Consider the following 24702-nt stretch of genomic DNA (forward strand, 5'->3'; position numbering starts at 1 on the left):
GCAGCACCTGTTGTGGTTGAGTTGACTGAAACATGCATGTAATTGTTTGCGCTCCAGGAAGACAGCGCATGCGCATGTGAGATCGTGGGAGCGGAGCTTCGCTACAAACTGGTGCAGTTTTAAAAATTCCTCGACACCATGGTCAAGCTGTGACGAAGTCGACCTCAGAGTCAAGCGGTAAGGAAAGAGCGGTCTGTTGGACAACCACATAACCATCATTGGAGACATGTGACATGTCCCTGAGGCTGGCTAATAGATTGATGGATGATATTTTTACTGACTGATTTATATGTGAAGGCTATGTATTTATTTATAACACAATTAAATGACGTAATACATGCATCTATTATCATATTGTTTTTCCCATTCATTCATGTATTCAGTCATCCATTTATTCATCCATTCAGTCTTTCCTGCATTCATTTGTTTATAGGGAATCTACAGTTCAAAACAACACCATAGTATTCACTCAGCCACTATTCTGGTAAATAGATGAGGGATGGTGTTCGAGAAAAGTAACCACTGTAAGAGATCTATTGATTAAAGTAATGACCATCCATGAGATCAACTTAATAGTTTCAACTACATTTTAGAGTTGTAAAGTGTTTGTTAGATGTATATATATTGTTTCAAACAATGTCATAAAAAGTACATTTTGGGTTCTGTTGAGGTAAGACAGGTGGACTGAGCTCATGAGGCCTTTAAAAGTGATATATTCTTCAAGAATCAATAGGTGGGCTGTTTATCATTCATTTATGGATGTGGCAATCACATAAATTGCCCCTTTAACAAAGCATATCCAAGACGATGAAGTGTAGTGTTATTAGGAATTAGGATTTATGTATTTGCCTACGATAATGTTATCACAACACCTTAGCACATTGGTTTATTTAGTCTCTCGTAAGTATTAAATTGTCAAATGTTAATGTTAGCCTGACTATTCAGAAACAGACGTCATAAAATGCTGGTTGATGTCTATCTAATCATCAGTTATAATCAACATTTTATTTCAAATGTATAGACATGAATGGGATTAAAGACAGAAGATGCAAACAGAACGAGATCATATTAAATCATCATCTCTCACTCCCTCTCTCACAGACACACACACGCAGACACACACACAGAGAGAGAGAGAGAGAGAGAGAGAGAGAGAGAGAGAGAGAGAGAGAGAGAGAGAGAGAAACAAACAAGGAAACAGCAGTTTTGTGATTAACAAACAAACATTGTAGGCCTTCCCTTAGTCCATAAAAGTGCCATTAGTTAAATATTGGTGTTTATAAAGACATAAAGAGCACTACTGCATTCATTGTAAAGTTAAGAGGTCAATATTATCTCTCTCTCTCTCTCCTACTCGTTTGAGCCTATGAGTTACATTTTTTTTATCCCACTTAGGACAATGTGCCTCCTATGAAGGAAAACTCGAAACATGATGAGAGGGTGAAGTGGAGCACACAAAAGAGAAATCCGGTCTTGCGGTTCACTAGGCAAAACTTTCCCAAATTCATTCACTTCAACTCTTAATTTAGCGAGATACCCTTTCACTTTTTGTTCATCCTTTCAATCCTCACTATTTAAATTAATCCGCAGATATGGGATCAGAACACAAACCACATTCTGACTGGAGGAAATTTGCAATATACTGTCAACAGGTAAGTCAACAACATGCTATCATTTGATCATTGCTTCAGGCTTCAATTAATTAATTATTTTCAGGATTATATTCAACTAACAATGACCATCTGCTGCAGATCATCTAACTACCCTAAGAATGGCAATTCAGATTATCATTTGGATGAGCGCCTTCCTCTGCCTCGTGCAAGTTTTGTCGATGCCCATGCCTTGCCAGCTAAAAGGACAGCTGGTGCGAACAACCCAAAACCTACTGAGAGATATGGTACAATTTTTAAATTACTTTTGACTTGAGATGTATTATCCAACGATGTTTAACTGAATAGCTCAACGTGAAACATGTGTTTTCTCTTTCTTTCAGGGGGGTCATTTTCCTGTGGAGTGCCTGCAGGACAATGTCTTCATGGAATTCCCAGCCACCGCATTTGCAACCTCCGGCGGGCCACAGGTAAGGGCAAGCGATCATATCCAAGTGTTCTTTACAGCATGAAAGCGTATTTGCAACCGTTAGGATCAGAAAGTAGAAAACTTTAAACTGCTAATTATGTTATTTGAAATGATTGTTATTGTCTGTTTCAGTTGAGCAGCAGTGGTGCTAAGGCTCTTTATGAGACATTGAAGAACATCGACACATTGTTTGGAACTGACGAACTGCCGACAATGTGGGACCAACAGAAGTTGGAGTATTTTCAGAACATTGTCTACCGTCAGATTGAAGAGAGCAAATGTGTGAGTACCTACCTATGCCTATACAGATAGCTTAACTGTTTAAGTCTGGTATGGTGATGTTTGAATTATTTTCTTCTTGTGTCAGATGATGGGGAGTGTGGATACACGTGATTATCTAGTCAGGGAAAAGGCGCTGAATACATACTTTAGGAACATCGCGGCTGTCCTAAAATAAAAAGTAGGGCGCAAGAAAATACACTATAATGGATACATTTGAATTATTATTCATCGCCTGCCTCTTTCTTCCTTTCTGGCAGATGATGAGCAGTGTGGATACAAGTGATTATCCCATCAGGGCAGAGGGCCTGAAGACATACTTTGGGAACATTGCAGCAGTCCTAAAAGAAAAGGTAGAATATAGGTTGAAATCAAATAGACACATTGTTTTGATAATATCTCTACATAGGACAATATTACCCTACATTGCCCTAACAGTTTATTTTCATTTTCACAGAATTTCAGTTACTGCGCCTGGGAAGTGGTTCGAAAAGAACTCCTGTACACCCTAGAATTCATCCTGAAACACAACTCTGATAGCCTTCTGTGGTCCAATAGAACATGAATTTGAACTTGCAGATCTTTTTTACTATTATAGATTGGCTGTGTACAGGTACAGTGATCGGTAAGCTGCTCTGATAGCTGATGCTTAAAGTTAGAGAGGGAGATATAAGACTCCAGCTTCAGTGATTTTAGCAAATAATTCCACTCATTGGCAGCAGAGAACTGGAAGGAAAGGCGACCAAATGAAGTGTTGGCCTTGGGGATGACCAGTGAAATATACCTGCTGGAGGGCACGCTACGGGTGGGTGTTGCAATGGTGACCAGTGAGCTGAGATAAGGCGGGGCTTTACCTTGCAAATACTTACAGATGACCTGGAGCCAGTGGGTTTGGCGACGAATATGTAGCGAGGGCCAGTCAACGAGAGCACACAGGTCGCAGTGGTGGGTAGTATATGGGGCTTTGGTGACAAAACAGATGGCACTGTGATAGACTGCATCCAATTTGTTGAGTAGAGTGTTGGAGGCAATTTTGTAAATGACATCCCCGAAGTCAAGGATCAGTAGGATAGTCAGTTTTACAAGGGTATGTTTGGCAGCATGAGTGAAAGAAGCTTTGTTGTGAAATAGGAAGCCAATTCTAGATTTCATTTTGGATTGGAGATGCTTAATGTGAGTCTGGAAGGAGAGTTTACAGTCTAACCAGACACTTAGGTATTTGTATTTTTTTACCTTTATTTAACTAGGCAAGTCAGTTAAGAACAAATTCTTATTTTCAATGACAGCCTTGGGAACAGTGGGTTAACCTGTTATGGTATAGGGGGCAGTATTTTCACGGCCGGTTAAAAAACATACCCGATTTAATCTGGTTACTACTCCTGGCCAGAAACTAGAATATGCATATAATTAGTAGATTTGGATAGAAAACACTCTAAAGTTTCTAAAACTGTATGAATGGTGTCTGTGAGTATAACAGAACTCATATGTCAGGCCAAAACCTGAGAAGATTCCATACAGGAAGTGCCCTGTCTGACAATTTGTTTTCCTTCTGTTGCATCTCTATCGAAAATACAGCATCTGTGCTGTAACGTGACATCTTCTAAGGCTTCTATTGGCTCTCAGAAGGCGCCAGAAAGTGGAATGAGGTGTCTGCTGTCTCTGGGCGAAGAACAGCAGGAGTATTTGTTAGTGGTCAGCCTGGGAACAGTGACACTGGAGATGCGCGTTCATGAGAATTCTCAATTTTTTTCTTTCAGCCTTTGAATGAATACAACGTCGCCTGGTTGGAATATTATCGATATTTTACGAGAAAAATAGCATAAATATTGATTTTAAACAGCGTTTACATTTACATTTAAGTCATTTAGCAGACGCTCTTATCCAGAGCGGCTTACAAATTGGTGCATTCACCTTATGATGTCCAGTGGAACAACCACTTTACAATAGTGCATCTAAATCTTTTAGGGGGGGTTAGAAGGATTACTTTATCCTATCCTAGGTATTCCTTAAAGAGGTGGGGTTTCAGGTGTCTCCGGAAGGTGGTGATTGACTCACTTCGACATGCTTCGAAGTATGGTAATGGCATATTTTGACATTTTTAGTCACGAAATGCGCTCGCGCGTCACCCTTCGGATAGTGACCTGAATGCACGAACAAAACAGAGCTATTTCAATATAACTATGGATTATTTGGAACCAAAACAGCATTTGTTGTTGAAGTAGAAGTCCTGCGAGTGCATTCTGACGAAGAACAGCAAAGGTAATCCAATTTATCTAATATTAATTATGAGTTTAGTGAGCACCAAACTTGGTGGGTGTCAAATTAGCTAGCCTGTGATGGCCGAGCTATCTACTCAGAATATTGCAAAATGTGCTTTCGCCGAAAGCTATTTTAAAATCTGACACCGCGATTGCATAAAGGAGTTCTGTATCTATAATTCTTAAAATAATTGTTATGTATTTTGTGAACGTTTATCGTGAGTAATTTAGTAAATTCACCGGAAGTATGCGGTGGGTATGCTAGTTCTGAACATCACATGCTAATTTAAAAAGCTGTTTTTTGATATATGAACTTGATTGAACAAAACATGCATGTATTGTATAACATAATGTCCCAGGAGTGTCATCTGATGAAGATCATCAAAGGTTAGTGCTGCATTTAGCTGTGGTTTTGGTTTTTGTGACATATATGCTTGCTTTGAAAATGGCTGTGTGATTATTTTTGGCAGGGTACTTTCCTGACATAATCTAATGTTTTGCTTTCGCTGTAAAGCCTTTTTGAAAATCGGACAACGTGGTTCGATTCAGTAGAAGTGTATCTATAAAATGGTCCTATGTTTGAGAACTTTGTCTTATGACATTTTGTGGTTTATATTTGGCGCTTTGATTTGTCACTGGCTGTTGAATTGTGTGGGATGATTTCGTCCTACCTCCCCTAGAGAGGTTAACTGCCTTGTTCAGGGGCAGAAGAACAGATTTTTCCCTTGTCAGCTCAGCGATTCGATCTTGCAACCTTTCGATTACTAGTCCAACACTCTAACCACTAGGATAACTGTTGTCCACATATTCTAAGTCAGATCCGTCCAGAGTAGTGATGCTAGTCGGGCAGTAGGGTGCGGCAGCAATCGGTTGAAGAGCATGCACTTAGTTTTACTAGCAATTAAAAGCAGTTGGAGGCCACGGAAGGAGTGTTGTATGGCGTTGAAGCTCATTTGGATGTTTGTTAGCAAAATGTCCATAGAAGGGCCAGATGTCTACAGAATGGTGTCGTCTGCGTAGAGGTGGATCAAAGAATCACCAGCAGCAAGTGCGAAATCATTGATATATACAGAGAAAAGAGTCGGCCCGAGAATTGAACCTTGTGGCAACCCCATAGTGGACATTAAGATTTGTATTAAACATGCTCAGGAAATGTTCACACATTGCAGTACAATTAGTCTTATAGCCTACTAATCCATAAAGGAAAGACATTTTACCTGTTTTAATGGATCTTCTCAAAATGTTGTTATATTCAAATGCATTTTTTCAATTAAGTGTGTTTTATCACTGGACAGGTCTGGCCTGTGTTGAACAGTGTATTTTGAGCACCTGTGCAACTTCCATTCCTACCATGGAGATACTATTACATTATTAGAATTCCTAATTCTATGGTTCCAACCCATCTATGAAACTGCGTTCCACAATCAACAACGTAATAGGAGCAATATTAGCAGAATAGACTAAAAAGGTGCACAGTGAATTCACTTACCCAGGCCCAGCTCATTTAATCCCTACCATTCTGTTGCTGAGTTGCCATAATGCTTCAGCAAATGTACATTATCTCAGGGGCATTGGAAGACAACATGTAAGTATGTCCCTCTTACTGCACTGAATGATCCTACAGCTATTGTATGCAGTAATCATATTCCTATGTACCAGAGTTCTACTGTTAGCACTGAGGTGGTGTACCCTAGCAGGAAGTCAACCGTGTGCAGCTCACCCTGCACTAACATAAATAACACAAGCATGTCTACCTCTGCCAAGCTTCCCAGTAAAGCAAGAAAAACAATCAAGCATCACAGAAAAGTGTTACAAATAGCCCACGTTAACTTTGTAGTATAAGAAACATGGTTGCTGAAATCAATAATTTGCTTGTAACGGAGGACATTCATATTCTGACAATCTCTGAAACTCACTTAGATAATACCTTTGATGACACAGTGGTAGCAACACATGGTTATTAGACCTACAGAGATGACAGAAATGCCAAAGGTGGATGTGTGGCTGTTAATATTCAGAACCACATTCCTGTAAAGCTTAGAGAGGATCTCATGTTAAATGTTGTTGAAGTAATATGGCTACAGGTTCATCTGCCTCACATGAAGCCCATTCTGGTGGGAAGCTGCTATAGACCACCAAGTGCTAACAGTCAGTATCTGGATAACATGTATGAAATGCTTGACAATGTATGTGATATCAATAGAGAGGTATATTTTCTAGGTGATTTAAATATTGACTGGCTTTCATCAGACTGCCCACTCAAGAGAAAGCTTCAAACTGGTAACTAGTGCCTGGAACCTGGTTCAGGTTATCAATCAACCTACCCGGGTAGTTACAAACAGCACAGGAATGAAATCATCATCATGTATTGATCACATCTTTACTAATACTGCAGAAATTTGTTTAAAAGCAGTTTCCAAATCCATCGGATGTCGTGATCACAATATAGGAGCCATATTTAGGAAAACCAGAAGATCCAACGGCTGGGCCTAATATAGTGCTTAATAGGTCATACAATAAGATTTGTAGCGATTCCTATGTTGTTGATTTAAATAATATTTGTTGGTTCGTGATGTGTAATGAGGAGCAACCAGACCTGCCTTCATTTTGCCTGACCCCAGGAAGAGTAGCTGCTGTCTCAGCAGCAGCTAATGGGGATCCATAATACATACAAATTCAAGCAGTGAGGTAAAATGGCCGAACTTTAGACTTCATTTAACACTATCAGTCTCTCTATTAATAACATCTATTTTTATTTCAAGAATGTGCAATGTAAACGCTGAACAGCCATATGTTTCAAATTACAGTGCCTGATTAACTACAGACTAAATGTGTGAGGAAAATGTGGTCTCTGTGAAACACCTATTGAAACAATGGTTCGTCAAAAAACGTTTTTGGTTAACCCTACACAGAATTTGCAAGTGTGGTGTGAAATGTCCACACTTTGAACATAGTTATATTGAGCATGGCCCTCATTTCATAAGACAGAGAGAGCCCTGCACCATTATATTATAGACTTATTTGTTTTTGATATTCAATATTTCCTGCTGAATAATTGCTTACTGTTATCATGAAATGAATGCATTGCTCCAATGTAACTCTTTGCATAGACATGTATGAAAACTGTTCACTTTCATTACGTTTTTTTTAATTAATTTCGGCAGGGTAGCCTAGTGGTTAGAGCGTTGGACTAGTAACCGAAAAGTTGCAAGTTCGAATCCCCGAGCTGACAAGGTTAAAATCTGTCGTTCTGCCCCTGAACAAGGCAGTTAACCCACTGTTCCTAGGCCGTCATTGAAAATAAGAATTTGTTCTTAACTGACTTGCCTAGTTAAATAAAGGTTAAAAAAATAGCATAATTAAGAATCACCCACTGAAAATGGGGGCTTATCAAGATAATTCTTCACAGTGTTTTCCCTGTACACCTAAACAAAACCGAATGATAAAAAAACGGGGCATATAAGAAGACAATGAAAGCTCTTACAATATTCGATGATGACTTGTCTTACTCAAGAAAGCAAAAAAGACACCATGTTTGTATGCAGCTTTATTAACTCAATGATTGTTGTTGTTTTTTTTACAATGTATGCAAACTGATATGTGAAACTTATTGATGCCAAAATAACAAGTAAAACAGGCAACAACAAAAAAAGTTAAACAAATGTTTACTTTTTGTTGTTGTGGTTAAACAGGTGGGGCACGCTCGGAAAACCGGTCGCCACTGTGTGGGTCTAATATCAAATGCTCTCGAATAGAGGATAAATTAATCTGAGCAAATTCTACATCACCACAAATAGGATGCATTTTGCTGCCACAAATCACTAATGAAACTGCAAACTTCCAACCGCCGTTGTGGTGTCATAGGACGCGTTGGCACAGCACGCGTTGGCACAGCACCTGCTGTGGTTGAGTTGAGTGAGAAAAAAAAATATATATACACATTGTGTGCTATCCAGGAACACAGCACATGCGCAGTGGAGGTCCGCGACAACCTAGTGCAGTTCAAGAAATTCCTCGACAGCAGAGTCAAGCCATGAGGAAGAAGAGGTCTGTTGGAGAACCACATAATCATCATTGGAGACATGTGACATGTTTCTGAGCCCATCTAATAGATTGATAGCTGATATAATTACTGAATTAATGATTTATTTATAAACATTTACATAATTTAGCAGACGCTCTTATCCAGAGCGACTTACAAATGGTGCATTCACCATATGATATCCAGTGAAACAACCACTTTACAGAAGTACATCTATATCTTTTTGGGGGGGGAGGGTAGGGGGGAGGGTTAGAAGGATTACTTAATCCTATCCCAGGTATTCCTTAAAGAGGTGGGGTTTCAGGTGTCTCCGGAAGGTGGTGATTGACTCCGCTGTCCTGGCGTCGTGAGGGAGCTTGTTCCACCATTGGGGTGCCAGAGCAGCGAACTGTTTTGACTGGGCTGAGCGGGAACTGTGCTTCCGCAGAGGTAGGGAGAGGAGCAGGCCAGAGGTGGATGAACGCAGTGCCCTTCTTTGGGTGTAGGGACTGATCAGAGCCTGAAGGTACGGAGGTGCCGTTCCCCTCACAGCTCCGTAGGCAGGCACCATGGTCTTGTAGCAGATGCGAGCTTCAACTGGAAGCCAGTGCAGTGTGCGGAGGAGCGGGGTGTCGTGAGAGAACTTGGGAAGGTTGAACACCAGACGGGCTGCTGCATTCTGGATGAGTTGTAGGGGTTTAATGGCACAGGCAGGGAGCCCCGCCAACAGCGAGTTGCAGTAATCCAGACGGGAGATGACAAGTGCCTGGATTAGGACCTGCGCCGCTTCCTGTGTGAGGCAGGGTCGTACTCTGTGAATGTTGTAGAGCATGTACCTACAGGATCGGGTCACCACCTTGATGTTAGCGGAGAACGACAGGGTGTTGTCCAGGGTCACGCCAAGGCTCTTAGCACTCTGGGAGGAAGACACAATGGAGTTGTCAACCGTGATGGCGAGATCATGGAACGGGCAGTCCTTCCCCGGGAGGAAGAGCAGCTCTGTCTTGCTGAGGTTCAGCTTGAGGTGGTGATCCGTCATCCACACTGATATGTCTGCCAGACATGCAGAGATGCGATTCGCCACCTGGTTATCAGAAGGGGGAAAGGAGAAGATTAATTGTGTGTTGTCTGCGTAGCAATGATAGGAGAGACCATGTGAGGATATGACAGAGCCAAGTGACTTGGTGTATAGGGAGAATAGGAGAGGGCCTAGAACTGAGCCCTGGGGGACACCAGTGGTGAGAGCACGTGGTGCGGAGACGGATTCTCGCCACGCCACCTGGTAGGAGCGACCTGTCAGGTAGGACGCAATCCAAGAGTGAGCCGCGCCGGAGATGCCCAACTCGGAGAGGGTGGAGAGGAGGATCTGATGGTTCACAGTATCAAAGGCAGCAGATAGGTCTAGAAGGATGAGAGCAGAGAGAAAGTTAGCTTTAGCAGTGCGGAGAGCCTCCGTGACACAGAGAAGAGCAGTCCCAGTTGAATGACCAGTCTTGAAACCTGACTGATTTGGATCAAGAAGGTCATTCTGAGAGAGATAGCAAGAGAGCTGGCCAAGGACGGCACGCTCAAGAGTTTTGGAGAGAAAAGAAAGAAGATATACTGGTCTGTAGTTGTTGACATCGGAGGGATCGAGTGTAGGTTTTTTGAGAAGGGTTGCAACTCTTGCTCTCTTGAAGACGGAAGGGACGTAGCCAGCGGTCAAGGATGAGTTGATGAGCGAGATGAGGTAAGGGAGAAGGTCTCCGGAAATGGTCTGGAGAAGAGAGGAGGGGATAGGGTCAAGCGGGCAGGTTGTTGGGCGGCCGGCCATCACAAGTCGCAAGATTTCATCTGGAAAGAGAGGGGAGAAAGAGGTCAAAGCATAGGGTAGGGCAATGTGAGCAGGACCAGCGGTGTCGTTTGACTTAACAAACGAGAATCGGATGTCGTCAACCTTCTTTTCAAAATGGTTGACAAAGTAATCCGCAGAGAGGGAGGAGGGGGGGAGGGGGAGGAGGATTCAGGAGGGAGGAGAAGGTGGCAAAGAGCTTCCTAGTGTTAGAGGCAGATGCTTGGAATTTAGAGTGGTAGAAAGTGGATTTAGCAGCAGAAACAGAGGAAGAAAATGTGGAGAGGAGGGAGTGAAAAGATGCCAGGTCAGCAGGGAGGCTAGTTTTCCTCCATTTCCGCTTGGCTGCCTGGAGCCCTGTTCTGTGAGCTTGCAATGAGTCGTCAAGCCACGGAGCAGGAGGCGAGGACCGAGCCGGCCGGGAGGATAGGGGACATAGAGAGTCAAAGGATGCAGAAAGGGAGGAGAGGAGGGTTGAGGAGGCAGAATCAGGAGATAGGATGGAAGAGGAGAGAGTAGCAGGAGAGAGAGAGCGAAGGTTGCGGCGGCGCAATACCATCTGAGTAGGGGCAGAGTGAGTAGTGTTGGAGGAGAGCGAGAGGGAAAAGGATACAAGGTAGTGGTCGGAGACTTGGAGGGGAGTTGCAGTGAGATTAGTAGAAGAACAGCATCTAGTAAAGATGAGGTCAAGCGTATTGCCTGCCTTGTGAGTAGGGGGGGACGGTGAGAGGGTGAGGTCAAAAGAGGAGAGGAGTGGAAAGAAGGAGGCAGATAGAAATGAATCAAAGGTAGACGTAGGGAGGTTAAAGTCACCCAGAATTGTGAGGGGTGAGCCATCCTCAGGAAAGGAACTTATCAAGGCATCAAGCTCATTGATGAACTCTCCAAGGGAACCTGGAGGGCGATAAATGATAAGGATGTTATGCTTGAATGGGCTAGTGACTGTGACAGCATGGAATTCAAAGGAGGAGATAGACAGATGGGTCAGGGGAGAAAGAGAGAATGTCCACTTGGGAGAGATCAGGATTCCAGTGCCACCATCCCACTGACCAGATGCTCTCGGGGTATGCGAGAACACGTGGTCAGACGAGGAGAGAGCAGTAGGAATAGCAGTGTTTTCTGTGGTAATCCATGTTTCCGTCAGCACCAAGAAGTCGAGGGACTGGAGGGTAGCATAGGCTGAGATGAACTCTGCCTTGTTGGCCGCAGACCGGCAGTTCCAGAGGCTGCCGGAGACCTGGAACTCCACGTGGGTCGTGCGCGCTGGGACCACCAGGTTAGAGTGGCAGCGGCCATGCGGTGTGAAGCGTTTGTGTGGCCTGTGCAGAGAGGAGAGAACAGGGATAGACAGACACATAGTTGACAGGCTACAGGAGAGGCTACGCTAATGCAAAGGAGATTGGAATGAAAATTAACTAAACAACTGGGGAAGCGAGAGAGCAGGGCCTCCCTCACTAACCATTCACTGAAACACTCAAATATAACTTTTCCAACTTCCACTTTAGAAATTATAATTGATGTAAACTACAGTGGTTCAATGTTTCCAGGAATAGGCTCAAACTTAGTTTATTCAGCTAGATAACTTGGTACAGTATTCTTCCGTGAAACCCACCCAGTGCACCGTGTCCTATGACGCCGTAGCTAACTAGCATGCTAGCATCCAATAACACACGGTTAGCACTAATACACAATGTTAGCACCAATACTTGGTTACAACAAACTACCAATGGATCATTCGTGTCCGTGTCTAGTTCCTTTCATAACGCAGAAGTAATTAAACATTGGCTAGCTAACACAAAGTCAGTCCTGCTAGCTACACAAGTGGACTACACAACTCGAAAGTTCAGAAAGTTAAGCTTACGTTGCAAAAATCTTATTGACTAAAAATGATACAGTACTGCTAGCTGTAGAGTTGGCTAGCTAGCGGTGGCTGCGTTTACCTTTATCTTTTATACAGAGACAACTACGTAGCTAGCTAACATTACACTAATCAAATCGTTCCGTTGTAATGTATTTAGTTTCAACAGTACTGCTAGTTGGTAAAGTTGGCTAGCTAGCAGTGGCTGTGGTGTTGTGGTGTTGACGCTGTTTGGAAAATGGCGCGAACGAACGAATACAGCTTGCTAGCTAACCTTGTTAGTTTCTCAAAGTTAGTTTCTCAAAGCTACACCTACACCTTTAGCTACACCTTTATCCTTGATGCAAAGACAACTATATAGCAACTATGTAGCTAGCTAGCTAACATTACACTAATCAAATCATTCCGTTGTAATGTAATGTAATGAAACATTACATTGGTTGACTGACATTTATATGTGAAGGCTATGTATTTATTCCTTTACAATAAAATCAAATAATTATTCTCTCATCATTTTTATTAATTCATTAATATATTCAGTCATTCATCCTTTAATTCTTTCATGCATTCATTTGTTTATAGACTGACTTTTGCAAAGGAACAATCTGCTGTTCAAACAACACCAAAGCGGGACTGAACCACTATTTTTCTCAATAGCTGAGGATTGGGGTTGGAGAAAAGTAACCATTGTCAAAGAACTAAGGATGAAAGGAATGTCCATCTATGAGATTAAAGTTATGGGTTAGTTTGAACTACATTTGGAAGCTATACAGTGTTTTGTTTTTTCATTTACATGGTTTCAAACAATGGCATAAACATTTCTAATTTTGGCTTCTGATGAGGTAAGACAGTAGTTGAACTAAATAATGAGGATTTTAAAATTGATTAACCTACGATAATGTTATCACAACACATTGGCAAATTGGTTTATTCTTGTAGGCCTGCTAGTCTCTCCGAACGACGAAATATTCAAATATTCATGCTAGCCTTGAAATGGATGAGTATCTACCTAACACTGTTCTGTTCTGCTTATACACGGCAGCATCCGTGCGGGTGGACACAGTTCATGCGCTAGTGCGCTATTTCTGCACCTGTCCGCTATTTGGTGTGCATAATTTGATGCTCAATATATCTAATTATTACACCTATATTTATTTTATTGTATTATAGCACATTTTATGTAACCAATGCTTTCACTCTCTGTACCACAATGTTTCATTTATGGATACTATTCCAATACAGTTCACTTTTTGATATTGATATGACTTTATTTCAGGTTGGACAATTTCCAGTTCTGTGTCTAAAAGAAAAGTCGAGCTCATGTTTCCAGAGCATGTTTACAAGAACACACAGGTAAGATACTGAAGACTATCATGTAGCAAGATTTGGATAGATTAAACTAGAGTGTAGGATGTTATTGCAATTTTAAAATGATAAATTGGAAGTTTAACCATGGAATTTATGAGACATCCTAATGCCTAAAACCTTGTTTTCTTTTATACAGGGCGAGGACGTCTCTGTGGTTGCATTAGAGGCTTTGGAATAAATGGCCCAGTTATTTAACAGCCTGACTCCTGTCACATGGAACAAAGAAACACGGAACCTGTTCAAAAACAGGTGAACGAGTTCCGTTAAAAACCTGTTGAGGACAGACGTTCCGCTAGCGGAACCCCGTTCCACCTGCGAAACCCCTAGCCAACAGCCAACAGCGTCGCACGGCGCGAAATACAATACCAACTAAAATACCACAATTCAATTTTCTCAAAAATCAACTATTTTACACCATTTTAAAGACTCTCGTTAATCTAACCACATTGTCCGATTTCAAAAAGGCTTTACATCGAAAGCAAAACATTAGATTATGTTCGGAGAGTACATAGACACAAATAATCACACACCCATTTTCCAAGCAAGCATATATGTCACATAAACCCAAACCACAGCTAAATGCAGCACTAACCTTTGATGATCTTCATCAGATGACACTCCTATGACATTATGTTATACAATACATGCATGTTTTGTTCAATCAAGTTCATATTTATATCAAAAAACAGCTTTTTACATTAGCATGTGATGTTCAGAACTAGCATACCCACCGAAAACTTCCGGTGAATTTACTAAAATTACTCATGATAAACGTTCACAAAATACATAACAATTATTTTAAGAATTATAGATACAGAACTCCTTTATGCAATCGCGGTGTCAGATTTTAAAATAGCTTTTCGGCAAAAGCACATTTTGCAATATTCTGAGTACATAGCTCGGCCATCACGGCTAGCTATTTTGACACCCACCAACTTTGGGACAACCTAAACTCAGAATTACTATTAGAAAAATTGGATTACCTTTGCTGTTCTTCGTCAAAATGCACTCCCAGGACTTCTACTTCAACAACAAATGTTGTTTTGGTTCGAAATAATCCATAGTTATATTCAAATAGCTCCGTTTTGTTCGTGTGTTCAGGTCACTATCCGAAGGGTGATTCGCAAGCGCATTTAGTGACAACAAAAATCTAAATATTGCATTACCGTACTTAGAAGCATGTCAAACGCTGTTTAAAATCAATTTTTATGCTATTTTTCTCGTAAAATAGCGATAATATTCCAACCGGGCAACGTTGTATTTATTCAAAGGCTGAAAGAAAAAATTGAGTAGTCTCGTGACCGCGCATCTCCAGTGTCACTGTCCCCAGGCAGACCACTTACAAATTATCCTGCTGTTCTTCGCCCAGAGACAGCAGACACCTCATTCCACTTTCTGGTGGCTTTAGAGAGCCAATGGAAGCCTTAGAAAATGTCACGTTACAGCACAGATGCTGTATTTTTTATAGAGATGCAACAGAAGGACAACAAATTGTCAGACAGGGCACTTCCTGTATGGAATCTTCTCAGGTTTTGGCCTGACATATGAGTTCTGTTATACACAGACACCATTCAAACAGTTTTAGAAACTTTAGAGTGTTTTCTATCCAAATCTACTAATTATATGCATATTCTAGTTTCTGGGCAGGAGTAGTAACCAGATTAAATCGGGTACATTTTTTATCCGGCCGTGAAAATACTGCCCCCTAGCCCCAACAGTAGTTAAGAAATTGGAGGGATGCGTAAGTATGATCCCTCATGTTGTAGCCTAAATTATATTTGGGGGGCAGACAATAATTGGCATAGATCTTTAATTTGTGATTTAATCGAAGGAATATATTTTTTTTTCAGTACTTTTCTTAATTAACTACAACCTTCAATTTCAAAACAGAACCACACCAGTCCCTTTTTGGCCAATAGAAATGTAGCATTTCAGGATACACTTTCTATGCACCCAATGTACTTTCTGGTGAAAAAACATTGTGAAACATTATCGTTCCACTGTTTAACTGTATCATAGACATTTTCTAATATCACATTGCAAACATCCTACATGTAGCCTCTTTCAATTCAATAAATGTATTTTTACAGGTTCATTTTTGTTAGTCAACAAATCAAATTATTGTATCTGGAGGGGTAGAGGACCAGTGTTAGCGATTAAGAATGGCAGACACACTAGTATAGAATGACATTATTTATGTTATTTCATCCAACGCAGGTGCATATTCAAGATCAACCAAGATAAGGGGTACAAAGTGGGGAAGAATTCAAGAAAGCAGCACGCAATCAATCCAAAAGTTACTTCTCTGATCTCAAACAATGCAGACTATGAATGGAGGGAGTAGCCTTGCGCACGCACACATACAGGGACTTAAATCCACCGACTGCAGCACGCAGTCAAGAAACAAGCAGATGATAAAAAACACTTGACCAAAATCTTAGAACTGAATGTTTTTACATTAGCATGTTGTAAGTTGCTTTAAAGTGAATGTTTGACATAGTATATGTAAAGTTTGAGTTCAATAAATATTTTTGCATTAGGAGCGACATTCCTTGGCCACCACACATCTCCCATCCCCCCATATACAGTTGAAGTCGGAAGTTTACATACACTTAGGTTGGAGCCATTAAAATTAATTTTTTATCCACTCCACAAATTTCTTGTTAACAAACTATAGTTTTGGCAAGTCAGTTAGGACATCAACTTTATGCATGACAAGTCATTTTTTCAACTATTGTTTACAGACAGATTATTTCACTTATAATGAACTACATAACAATTCCAGTGGGTCAGAAGTTTACATACACTAAGCTGAATGTGCCTTTAAACAGCTTGGAAAATTCCAGAAAATTATGTCATGGCTTTAGAAGCTTCTGATAGGCTAATTGACATCATTTGAGTCAATTGGAGGTGTACCTGTGGATGTATTTCAAGGCCTACCTTCAAACTCAGTGCCTCTTTGCTTGACATCATAGGAAAATCAAAAGAAATCAGCCAAGACCTCAGATAAAACGTTAATCTGTACAAACAATAGTACGCAAGTATAAACACCATGGGACGACGCAGCCGTCATAGCGCTCAGGAAGGACACACGTTCTGTCTCCTAGAGATGAACATACTTTGGTGCGAAAGGTGCAAATCAATCCCAGAACAACAGCAAAGGACCCTGTGAAGATGCTGGAGGAAACAAGTACAAAAGTATCTATATCCACACTAAAACGAGCCCTATATCGACATAACCTGAAAGGCCGCTCAGCAAAGAAGAAGCCACTGCTCCAAAACCGCCATAAAAAAGCCAGCCTACGCTTTGCAGCTGCACATGGGGACAAAGATCATACTTTTTGGAGAAATGTCCTCTAGTCTGATGAAACAAAAATAGACCTGTTTGTCCATAATGACCATCGTTATGTTTGGAGGAAAAAGGGGGAGGCTTGCAAGCCGAAGAACACCATCCCAACCGTGAAGCACGGGGGTGGCATCATCATGTTGTGGGGATGCTTTGCTGCAGGAGGGACTAGTGCACTTCACAAAATAGATGGCATCCTGAAGAAGGAAAATTATGTGGATTTATTGAAGCAACATCTCAAGACATCAGTCAGGAAGTTAAAGCTTGGTCGCAAATGGTTCTTCCAAATGGACAATGACCCCAAGCATACTTCCAAAGTTGTGGCAAAATGGCTTAAGGACAACAAAGTCAAGGTATTGGAGTGGCCATCACAAAGCCCTGACCTCAATCCTATAGAAAAATTGTGGGCAGAACTGAAAAAGCATGTGGGAGCAAGGAGGCCTACAAACCTGACTCAGTTACACCGGCTCTGTCAGGAGGAATGGGCCAAAATTCACCCAACTTATTGTGGGAAGCTTGTGGAAGGCTACCCGAAAAGTTTGACCCGTTAAACAATTTAAAGGCAATGCTTCCAAATACTAATTGAGTGTATGTACACTTCTGACCCACTGGGAATGTGATGAAAGAAGTAAAAGCTGAAATACATCAGTCTCTCTCCCATATTATTCCGACATTTCACATTCTTAAAATAAAGTCGTGATCCTAACTGACCTATGATAGCGAATTCTTACTAGGATTAAATGTCAGGTATTGTGAAAAACTGAGTTTAAATGTATTTGGCTAATGTGTATGTAAACTTCCGACTTCAACTGTAGTTGTGGGTTAGGACGACAGAATAATAACTTGACCTAAATTGTATAACCAAAATGTCAAAATACTGATATATTTTGGCTTAAAAAAAATGCTTTAATTGAATTTGAATTTCCTGTTTGACACCGTAACTGTCAAGCTTTGAAAAATTAAAGGAAAGCCGCACACTAGGAGTTCAGATGCAATACTTTAATAACCTAATATCTAATAATAATTATATAATTTTATAATAACCTAATAATAATGTACTGACCAGGTGTCCGTGGGCATGCGCACAGACGAGATGCCAGACGGGGTAAGAAGAAACGACTACCAGAGGCAGAGGGGACCATTCACACGGTCCCAGAACCCACGGGACTGAGTGTCTTTAATTTATCAAGCAAGATATTGAGCCCTGCCCATGTCTCCTTGCTTAATAATTAAGGGTTATAATTTGTCCCTACAACTCAGTGCAACGATATTGATGTTAAGGTAGACATGTTTAAGTTGTTCAGAAACATCAGTTTAAGGGAATACTTTAGCTCCCCTAATCGTGATATTTATACTGGACATGTAGGTTGCTCACCTGCACATATTCCGACTCCTTTTAGAAGTAAGAGTTATTTCATACCTCCAGCCAATCGCAATCTCTCTATTGAGACATAATGCAGACTCGTTGAAAAATATGTTGTTCATCTCCTTAAGAACAAACAGGAGTAAATGTATTTCCATCATTTACCTTAGGATGAAAAACAAGCTTTGCTTGATTTACAATCCGATACGACAGTCCTTAAAGACACCAGCAGTATGATCTCTATTATTGAATCTCTTGATCCTCTCCCTGAGAATACTTTGTTAGTTGCTTTTGATGTTGAGTCGTTATACACAAATATTTCACACGAGGGCGGTATTGAAGCTGAGGAACATTTTCTTCTGCAATGTGACCCTAATGAACTACCTTCCAGTGCATGCATTATAACGTTGGCTGAAATAGTACTCACACAGAACTACTTCATGTTTCTAAATGATTTCTTTATTCAGACGAAGGGTACTGCTATGGGATCCCCCATGGCTTTTAACTATGCTGATTTGTATGTGGGTTACATGGAGAAACAGTCTATTTTCAATCCACTCAAAAATGTTTTTTTTTTTTTGCCTAACATTATTATATGGAAACGGTATATTGATGATATTTTTGTTCTATGGAGGGGTGATGCAAAACAGCTCCAAATGTCCCATGCTTGTCTTAACTCCTGTTCTGAGCATCTGAGATATACTATGCAATCTGACACACATCAAATCTGTTTCCTTGGTATTCTGATTTTTTGTGAAGATGTTCTATACACTGATCTTTACAGGAAACCTACTGATCGTAACAGTTTGTTGAGGGCTGATAGTTGTCACCCACTTCCCTTGAAAAACAGTTTGCCCTACAGCCAATTCTGTCGAATCAAAATAATTTGCAAAAAACTAATCAGATTTCAACAGAAACATGGCTGAGATGCAAAGAAAATTCAAGGAGAGGGGGTACAAAAATGGTCTGATTAATACTGAAAATGTACTGAAAATTCAAAACAAAAACGAGACATTACCTTTTTCAAGGTCAGTCTCGCAAAATAAGCATTCTTGCGTTCTAACTACCTGCTATTCAAAGTGCTCTGAACAATCGTTCATACACATTGGCACATTCAAAGATCCGATGACAGTATCAGTAACGTGTTTTCGGACCTTCCCTTGGTCATATTCTCGCGGGGCAGATATCTCAGCGATCAATATGTAAACTCTGATTTACCACGCCAAGATATCCCTGAACAACGTCTATTTGCGCCCCTACTGAATGGAAACTACAAGTGTAATGGCTGTGCTCAATGCAATGGCACTTATAAATGTAGATCCTTCAAACACCCCCAAACAGGGAAACAGATCCCAATCAAAGGTGTTATCACGTGCTCCACTTAGTTATTTATCTTATAACTTGTCCTTGTGGTAAAAATGATCTGGGTAAAACAAAGCGTGAATTAAAAGTACGAATCGCAGAGCATCATTAGGTGCAAAAACAGCTGCGACCCACTTTCTGGAAGCAAACCACTCGATTTCGTCCCTACGTTATATTGGCATCGAAAATGTCACCCTCCCTAGGAGAGGGGGTGACCTCGACAATTTATTGTTAAAACGAGAGGCTGCCTGGATCTTTAATTTAAAGACCCTTGCTCCCTTCGGTCTCAACGTAGACTTTGATCTGAAGCCATTCTTGTGATTATTGTGATTTTGCCTATTGTAAATGTTTGTAGGCTTATATAGCCAAATGGAATCTATGATCGTACGCTATCCATTTATGTTTTTTGTATGTTATTTTAATATATGAGAATTAACCAGCGATATCAGGCCACAGCCGGTCATGATTACAGACACCTGTGTGTGTCCTTTGACACTATATACGCTAGTCACCACGCAGTGTTTGTCATTGTACCCTGATGAAGACAGCTTTGTTATATCTAGCCTAGCTGTAGAAGAACGCACGTCTGCACGGTTTCACATTGTACATCACTCTGTCGTTTAATGACATGTGCCACTCATCCTGACAACCCATTCATCCATAAAGCAGCACACTGTCGTAAACCATAACAACGTACAGTATGACGTACAGCACGTCGTACCATACATAACATTTCCCCCCCCTTTCCAAAACCAGGGACTGGTACCATATATAAAATGTCCATAGGGCAAGAACCTAGAGTGATACCTGTAAGAAATAAAACATTAACCTTTAAACAGAAGGACTCTCCAAACTAACCAGTTCAGTCCATTAACCTGGAGGTTGACTAAGACACCTACCGGAGCCTAAGAATGAAAAGAGGTTAAGTAGTCCCCCAGATGAGCAGGGCGAGTTCGTGCCCGCATAGGCCTTTCTTCAACCGCCACCGCTTGTGGCTCTGGCCCTTGGGGAGCCCGTAGAGGCTGGGGCTCGGGTGGTAGTGGTGGGGGAGGTCCATCCGGTGGCGTCTCTGGCCTGCATGTCTGTTCTGTGTGCATTCGTATTCCTTGAGGAGCAGGGACTTTCCTGAGGCGGCTGGCGTGCCAGCGTGATCCATTGCTCAACATGAATGTGGCGGGCCCCAGTTGTCGACTGACCTGCAGGGGTTCCGACCAGAATGAGGCCATTTTGTTGCACCGCTGAGGCCGTCGGGCTCGGACCCAGTCAGACACTTGGATGATCGACTTCTTCACCCTGTGTGCCTTGTCAAAACGCTGTTTCATTGCTCTTTGGTGCCTGGTCACTGCCTGCTGTTCTTGGGTGCACCTAGTCGCCGGTTCTGCAACTCTCTGTGTTCTGAGTCTGTCCAGTGGCAGTTCCATCTCACGACCTAGCATGAGGGATGCCGGGGAGGCCTGTGTTGTTGTGTGTTTGCTTGCTCTGTAGTGCATTAGCGTTTGATTCAAAGCAGTTTGGAACGTGCACCCCTGGACCAGGTGCGCTCTGATGCCGTTCTTCAGCGTTTGGTTGAAGCGTTCCACCCCTCCGTTAGCTTGTGGGTTGTAGTAGGCCGTGCGGATGTGTTTGATTCCCTTGTTGCTGAGATATGAGGAGAACTCGGCAGAGATTAGCTGGGGCCCATTGTCCGTGGTAAGGGTGAGGGGCAGGCCCCACCTTGTGAACAGGCTGTCTAGGATGTCCACGATGGCCTGTGCTGTGACAGTTCCGACAGGAACCACTTCTGGCCACTTAGAGTGGAGGTCATACACCACCACCAGGAAGCGCTGATGGTGAGGGACTGCGTGACCATGGATCTCGCCACAGATGTCCAGTTGGATGTGCTCCCAGGGGCGGGACGGCCATGCGAGAGGCTGCAGGGGGGGTGGGGCGGACTGTCCTGTTTTCCCACTGAGGAGGCATGCAGCACAATCCCTGACCAGGGCTTCAATGTCGTGGTCGATGCCTGGCCACCACACAAGGTCTCGACATCGCTGTTTGACCTTCACTATGCCCAAGTGCCCCTCGTGCGCCATGGATAGAACACGCGCATGCAGACCACTTGGGACCACAGTGCAAAACCCTCGAGAGACACAGACTTCTTCCCAGCAAGACAGTTCATGCTTCACCCTGGCGAAAGTCGCCAGCTCTTCCGGCACGTGTGCTGGCCATCCAGTGCGTATGTAGGTGCGCAGGGTAGACAGTGTGGGATCCTGTTCCGATGCTTGCTTCAGCTCCTCCAGTGAGACAACTGACTGAAGAGGAGCGTAAAGCATTTGTACGAGCTCTGTTTCGTTGTCGTCTGGCAAGACGGTCGGAGTAGGAGCGTCAAAGGAGCATGAGAGGAGGTCTGCCACCACGTTATCCCTCCCTGGAGTGAACTTCAGCTGATAGTCGTACTGTCTGAGGCGGTCGGCCCATCTGTGCAGCCGAAGTGGCTTGTGGCCAGTTCCTGATGCCGACAGTAGCGTTGTGAGGGACTGGTGGTCGGTTCGGAGCGTGAACAGACGGCCATAGAGGTAGAGGTGCCACCTTTCGCACGCCCAGACACAGGCCAGTGCTTCGCCCACAGAGTACCGTTGTTCTGTGGGGCTCAGGGCCCTTGAGGCGAAGGCAACGGGCCTCTCAATGCCATTCTGCAGCTGTGAGAGGACAGCTCCTAGTGCTCCAGCTGAGGCGTCACATGTGACAATGGTGGGGCAGACGGGGTCAAAGTGAGCCAAGACTGGGGCTGTGGTGAGCTGCCTCTTCAGTGAGCGGACCGCGTCTGAGCAGGCTGCCGTCCAGGCCCATGGCTCATCCTTCTTGAGGAGCTGGCGAAGGGGCGCTGTGGTATGGGAGTAGTGGGGCAGAAACCGGAGGTAGTAGGCTGTCATGCCCAAGAATGATGCCACCTGAGAGGCTGAGGTCGGTTCCGGGATCCTGTGGACGGCTTCAATGTTCAACATGAGTGGGGCAATGCCTTTGGCCGACAGGCGGAACCCCACAAACTCGACGGCTGGAGCTGCAAAGGTGCACTTTTCACCGTTAAGGGTCAGGTTGTTCTGCAGTAGAGCGCTGAATACTCTGTGGAGTCGATAATCATGGATGTGGAGGTCAGGACCGTGGACCACGATGTCATCCAGATAGACCGCCACCCCAGGTATTCCAGCGAGGATGGTGCTCATCACCTTCTGGAAGCAGCTGGGGGCGGAGTTAAGTCCAAAAGGCATGCGCGTATATCTGAACACGCCAGCATGTGTGACAAAGGTAGTGAGATCTCTGCTAGCTGCATGGAGGGGTACCTGAAGATAACCCTGACGAAGGTCAAGCTTCGTGAAGATCTTGGAGCCATGGAATTGTGCGGTCAGCTCCTCAGCTGTAGGCAACGGGTACTTATCCGGGACAACGGCCTTGTTCACAGCACGAAAATCCACGCAGGTCCGGATTCCACCTGACTTTTTGGTTGCAATGACTAAGTTTGAAATCCAGGGGGCAGCGTTGACTGGCTCAATGATGCCTGCATCCAACTGTGCCTGGAGATCTTTTGTGACGTCATCACGCAGTGCAAAGGGTATGCGCCGCAGGGGCTGCATGACTGGGGTCACTTCCGGATTCACTAGGGGCCTGTGAGTAAAGGCTGTGAGGCAGCCCAGTCCATCAAAAATAGTTGGCCAGTTCTGTTGCCATGTGCAGGTAACCTGGTGGATAGCTGACCCACTGTCATCTCTCAGCGTGAATCCCAAGCCTGTGAAGAGGTCGAGGCCCAAGAGGTTGGCACCCCGCTTTGCAACATGAAATGTGAATGATGGCAGATGCTTGGTGCCGTAGTGTACTGGGACCTGGAGGGTGCCTACAATGTCTATCTTGGATCTACCGTACCCACACAGGGCAGTGGAGGGCTGTTGGAGTGGTAGGTGACTGAAAAACTTGTAGTAAGTGGCAAGGTTGAGCAACGACACCGCAGCGCCAGTATCCAGCAGCAAAGGCAAACCCACCTCACCCAGCTGCACAGTGCATGTCCTGAATGACACATGGTTGGTGGAGACAGTTCGGATTTCCGTGCGTTCATGTTGAGAGTGAGATGAAACTAAGGGCCTGTGCTGGGTGGAGCTAGTAGCTGGGGCAGAACGACACACTTTTGCAAAGTGATTGTATTTTGAACAGTTCTTGCATATTTTCCCACGGGCTGGGCAGTTTGAAGCCCTTGAATTGTGAGAGCTAGCCCCGCAGTTGCCACAGCTACTTCTGTTCGTTTGTCTGTGTGCCTGCTGCACGGGCATGCCGGTGTCTGTGTCCATGCAGCTATCAACGTGGGAGGCCATGCACAGCGCGTGATCGTTGTAGTGCGCCTGCTCGGGCTGAAGCTGCTGTGTGAGAATGGCTGGGGGCCGAGTGTATGCTGCAGATCTGTCTGTTAGCATAGTAGAGCATTCCAACGCCGCTTCAACCTGGAGTGCTATTTTAATAGCTCCATCTAGTTGTAAATTATCCGATTCCAAAAGCAGTTTCTCCCTTGTCTTTTCACATAACGTCCCCTCTATCAACTGATCCCTGATGATCTCGTCCTGAAGTGTCCCATAGTTACAAGAGTTAGCCAAATCCCTCAGATTAGCCACGTAGCTTTGAATGGACTCACCCGGCCGTTGGTGTCTCTTCCGTAGCCGGTAGCGTCGGAGGAGCACTCGCTCTTTCCCGGCGAAATGGTTCCGTAGGAGGCTGACTGCAGCAGTGAATGTAGGAGCCGATCCAAGCGCTCTGAAAATCCTTTGTCCCTCTGTACCGAGGCAGTGACGGAGCAGTGCTGTCCTCCGCTTGTCGGAGATTGTAGAAAAGTCCATAGCTTCAATATAAGTGTTAAAGCTATCAAGCCAGTTATTCCACGGGACTGGAGGTTCGCCAGGCACGGCGAGGAATGGTGC

The 24702-nt window shown here is 43.3% G+C and overlaps 1 protein-coding gene across 1 annotated transcript; it reads left to right on the forward strand.

The window, feature by feature from the left end:
• Positions 1-1771: 1771 nt before the first annotated feature.
• Positions 1772-2923, forward strand: LOC106607528 (interferon alpha-6-like). Its single transcript, XM_014204559.1, has 5 exons — positions 1772-1897; positions 1994-2080; positions 2212-2361; positions 2619-2711; positions 2816-2923. Exons 1-5 carry the CDS (start codon positions 1772-1774, stop codon positions 2921-2923), a joined length of 564 nt encoding a protein of 187 aa, XP_014060034.1.
• The last annotated feature ends 21779 nt before the right edge of the window (positions 2924-24702 follow it).

Source organism: Salmo salar, chromosome ssa06, assembly GCF_905237065.1.
Source record: "Salmo salar chromosome ssa06, Ssal_v3.1, whole genome shotgun sequence".
In the NCBI taxonomy this organism is placed as follows: Eukaryota; Metazoa; Chordata; class Actinopteri; order Salmoniformes; family Salmonidae; genus Salmo; species Salmo salar.

What these genes read in the sequence shown, in the direction of transcription:
- LOC106607528 (XM_014204559.1), top strand. Translation starts at nt 1,772, where the DNA reads ATGGCAATTCAGATTATCATTTGGATGAGCGCCTTCCTCTGCCTCGTG. An exon ending in AAAACCTACTGAGAGATATG is followed by an intron (nt 1,898 to 1,993) that starts GTACAATTTTTA and finishes TCTTTCTTTCAG; the next exon opens with GGGGGTCATTTTCCTGTGGA. An exon ending in CAACCTCCGGCGGGCCACAG is followed by an intron (nt 2,081 to 2,211) that starts GTAAGGGCAAGC and finishes TGTCTGTTTCAG; the next exon opens with TTGAGCAGCAGTGGTGCTAA.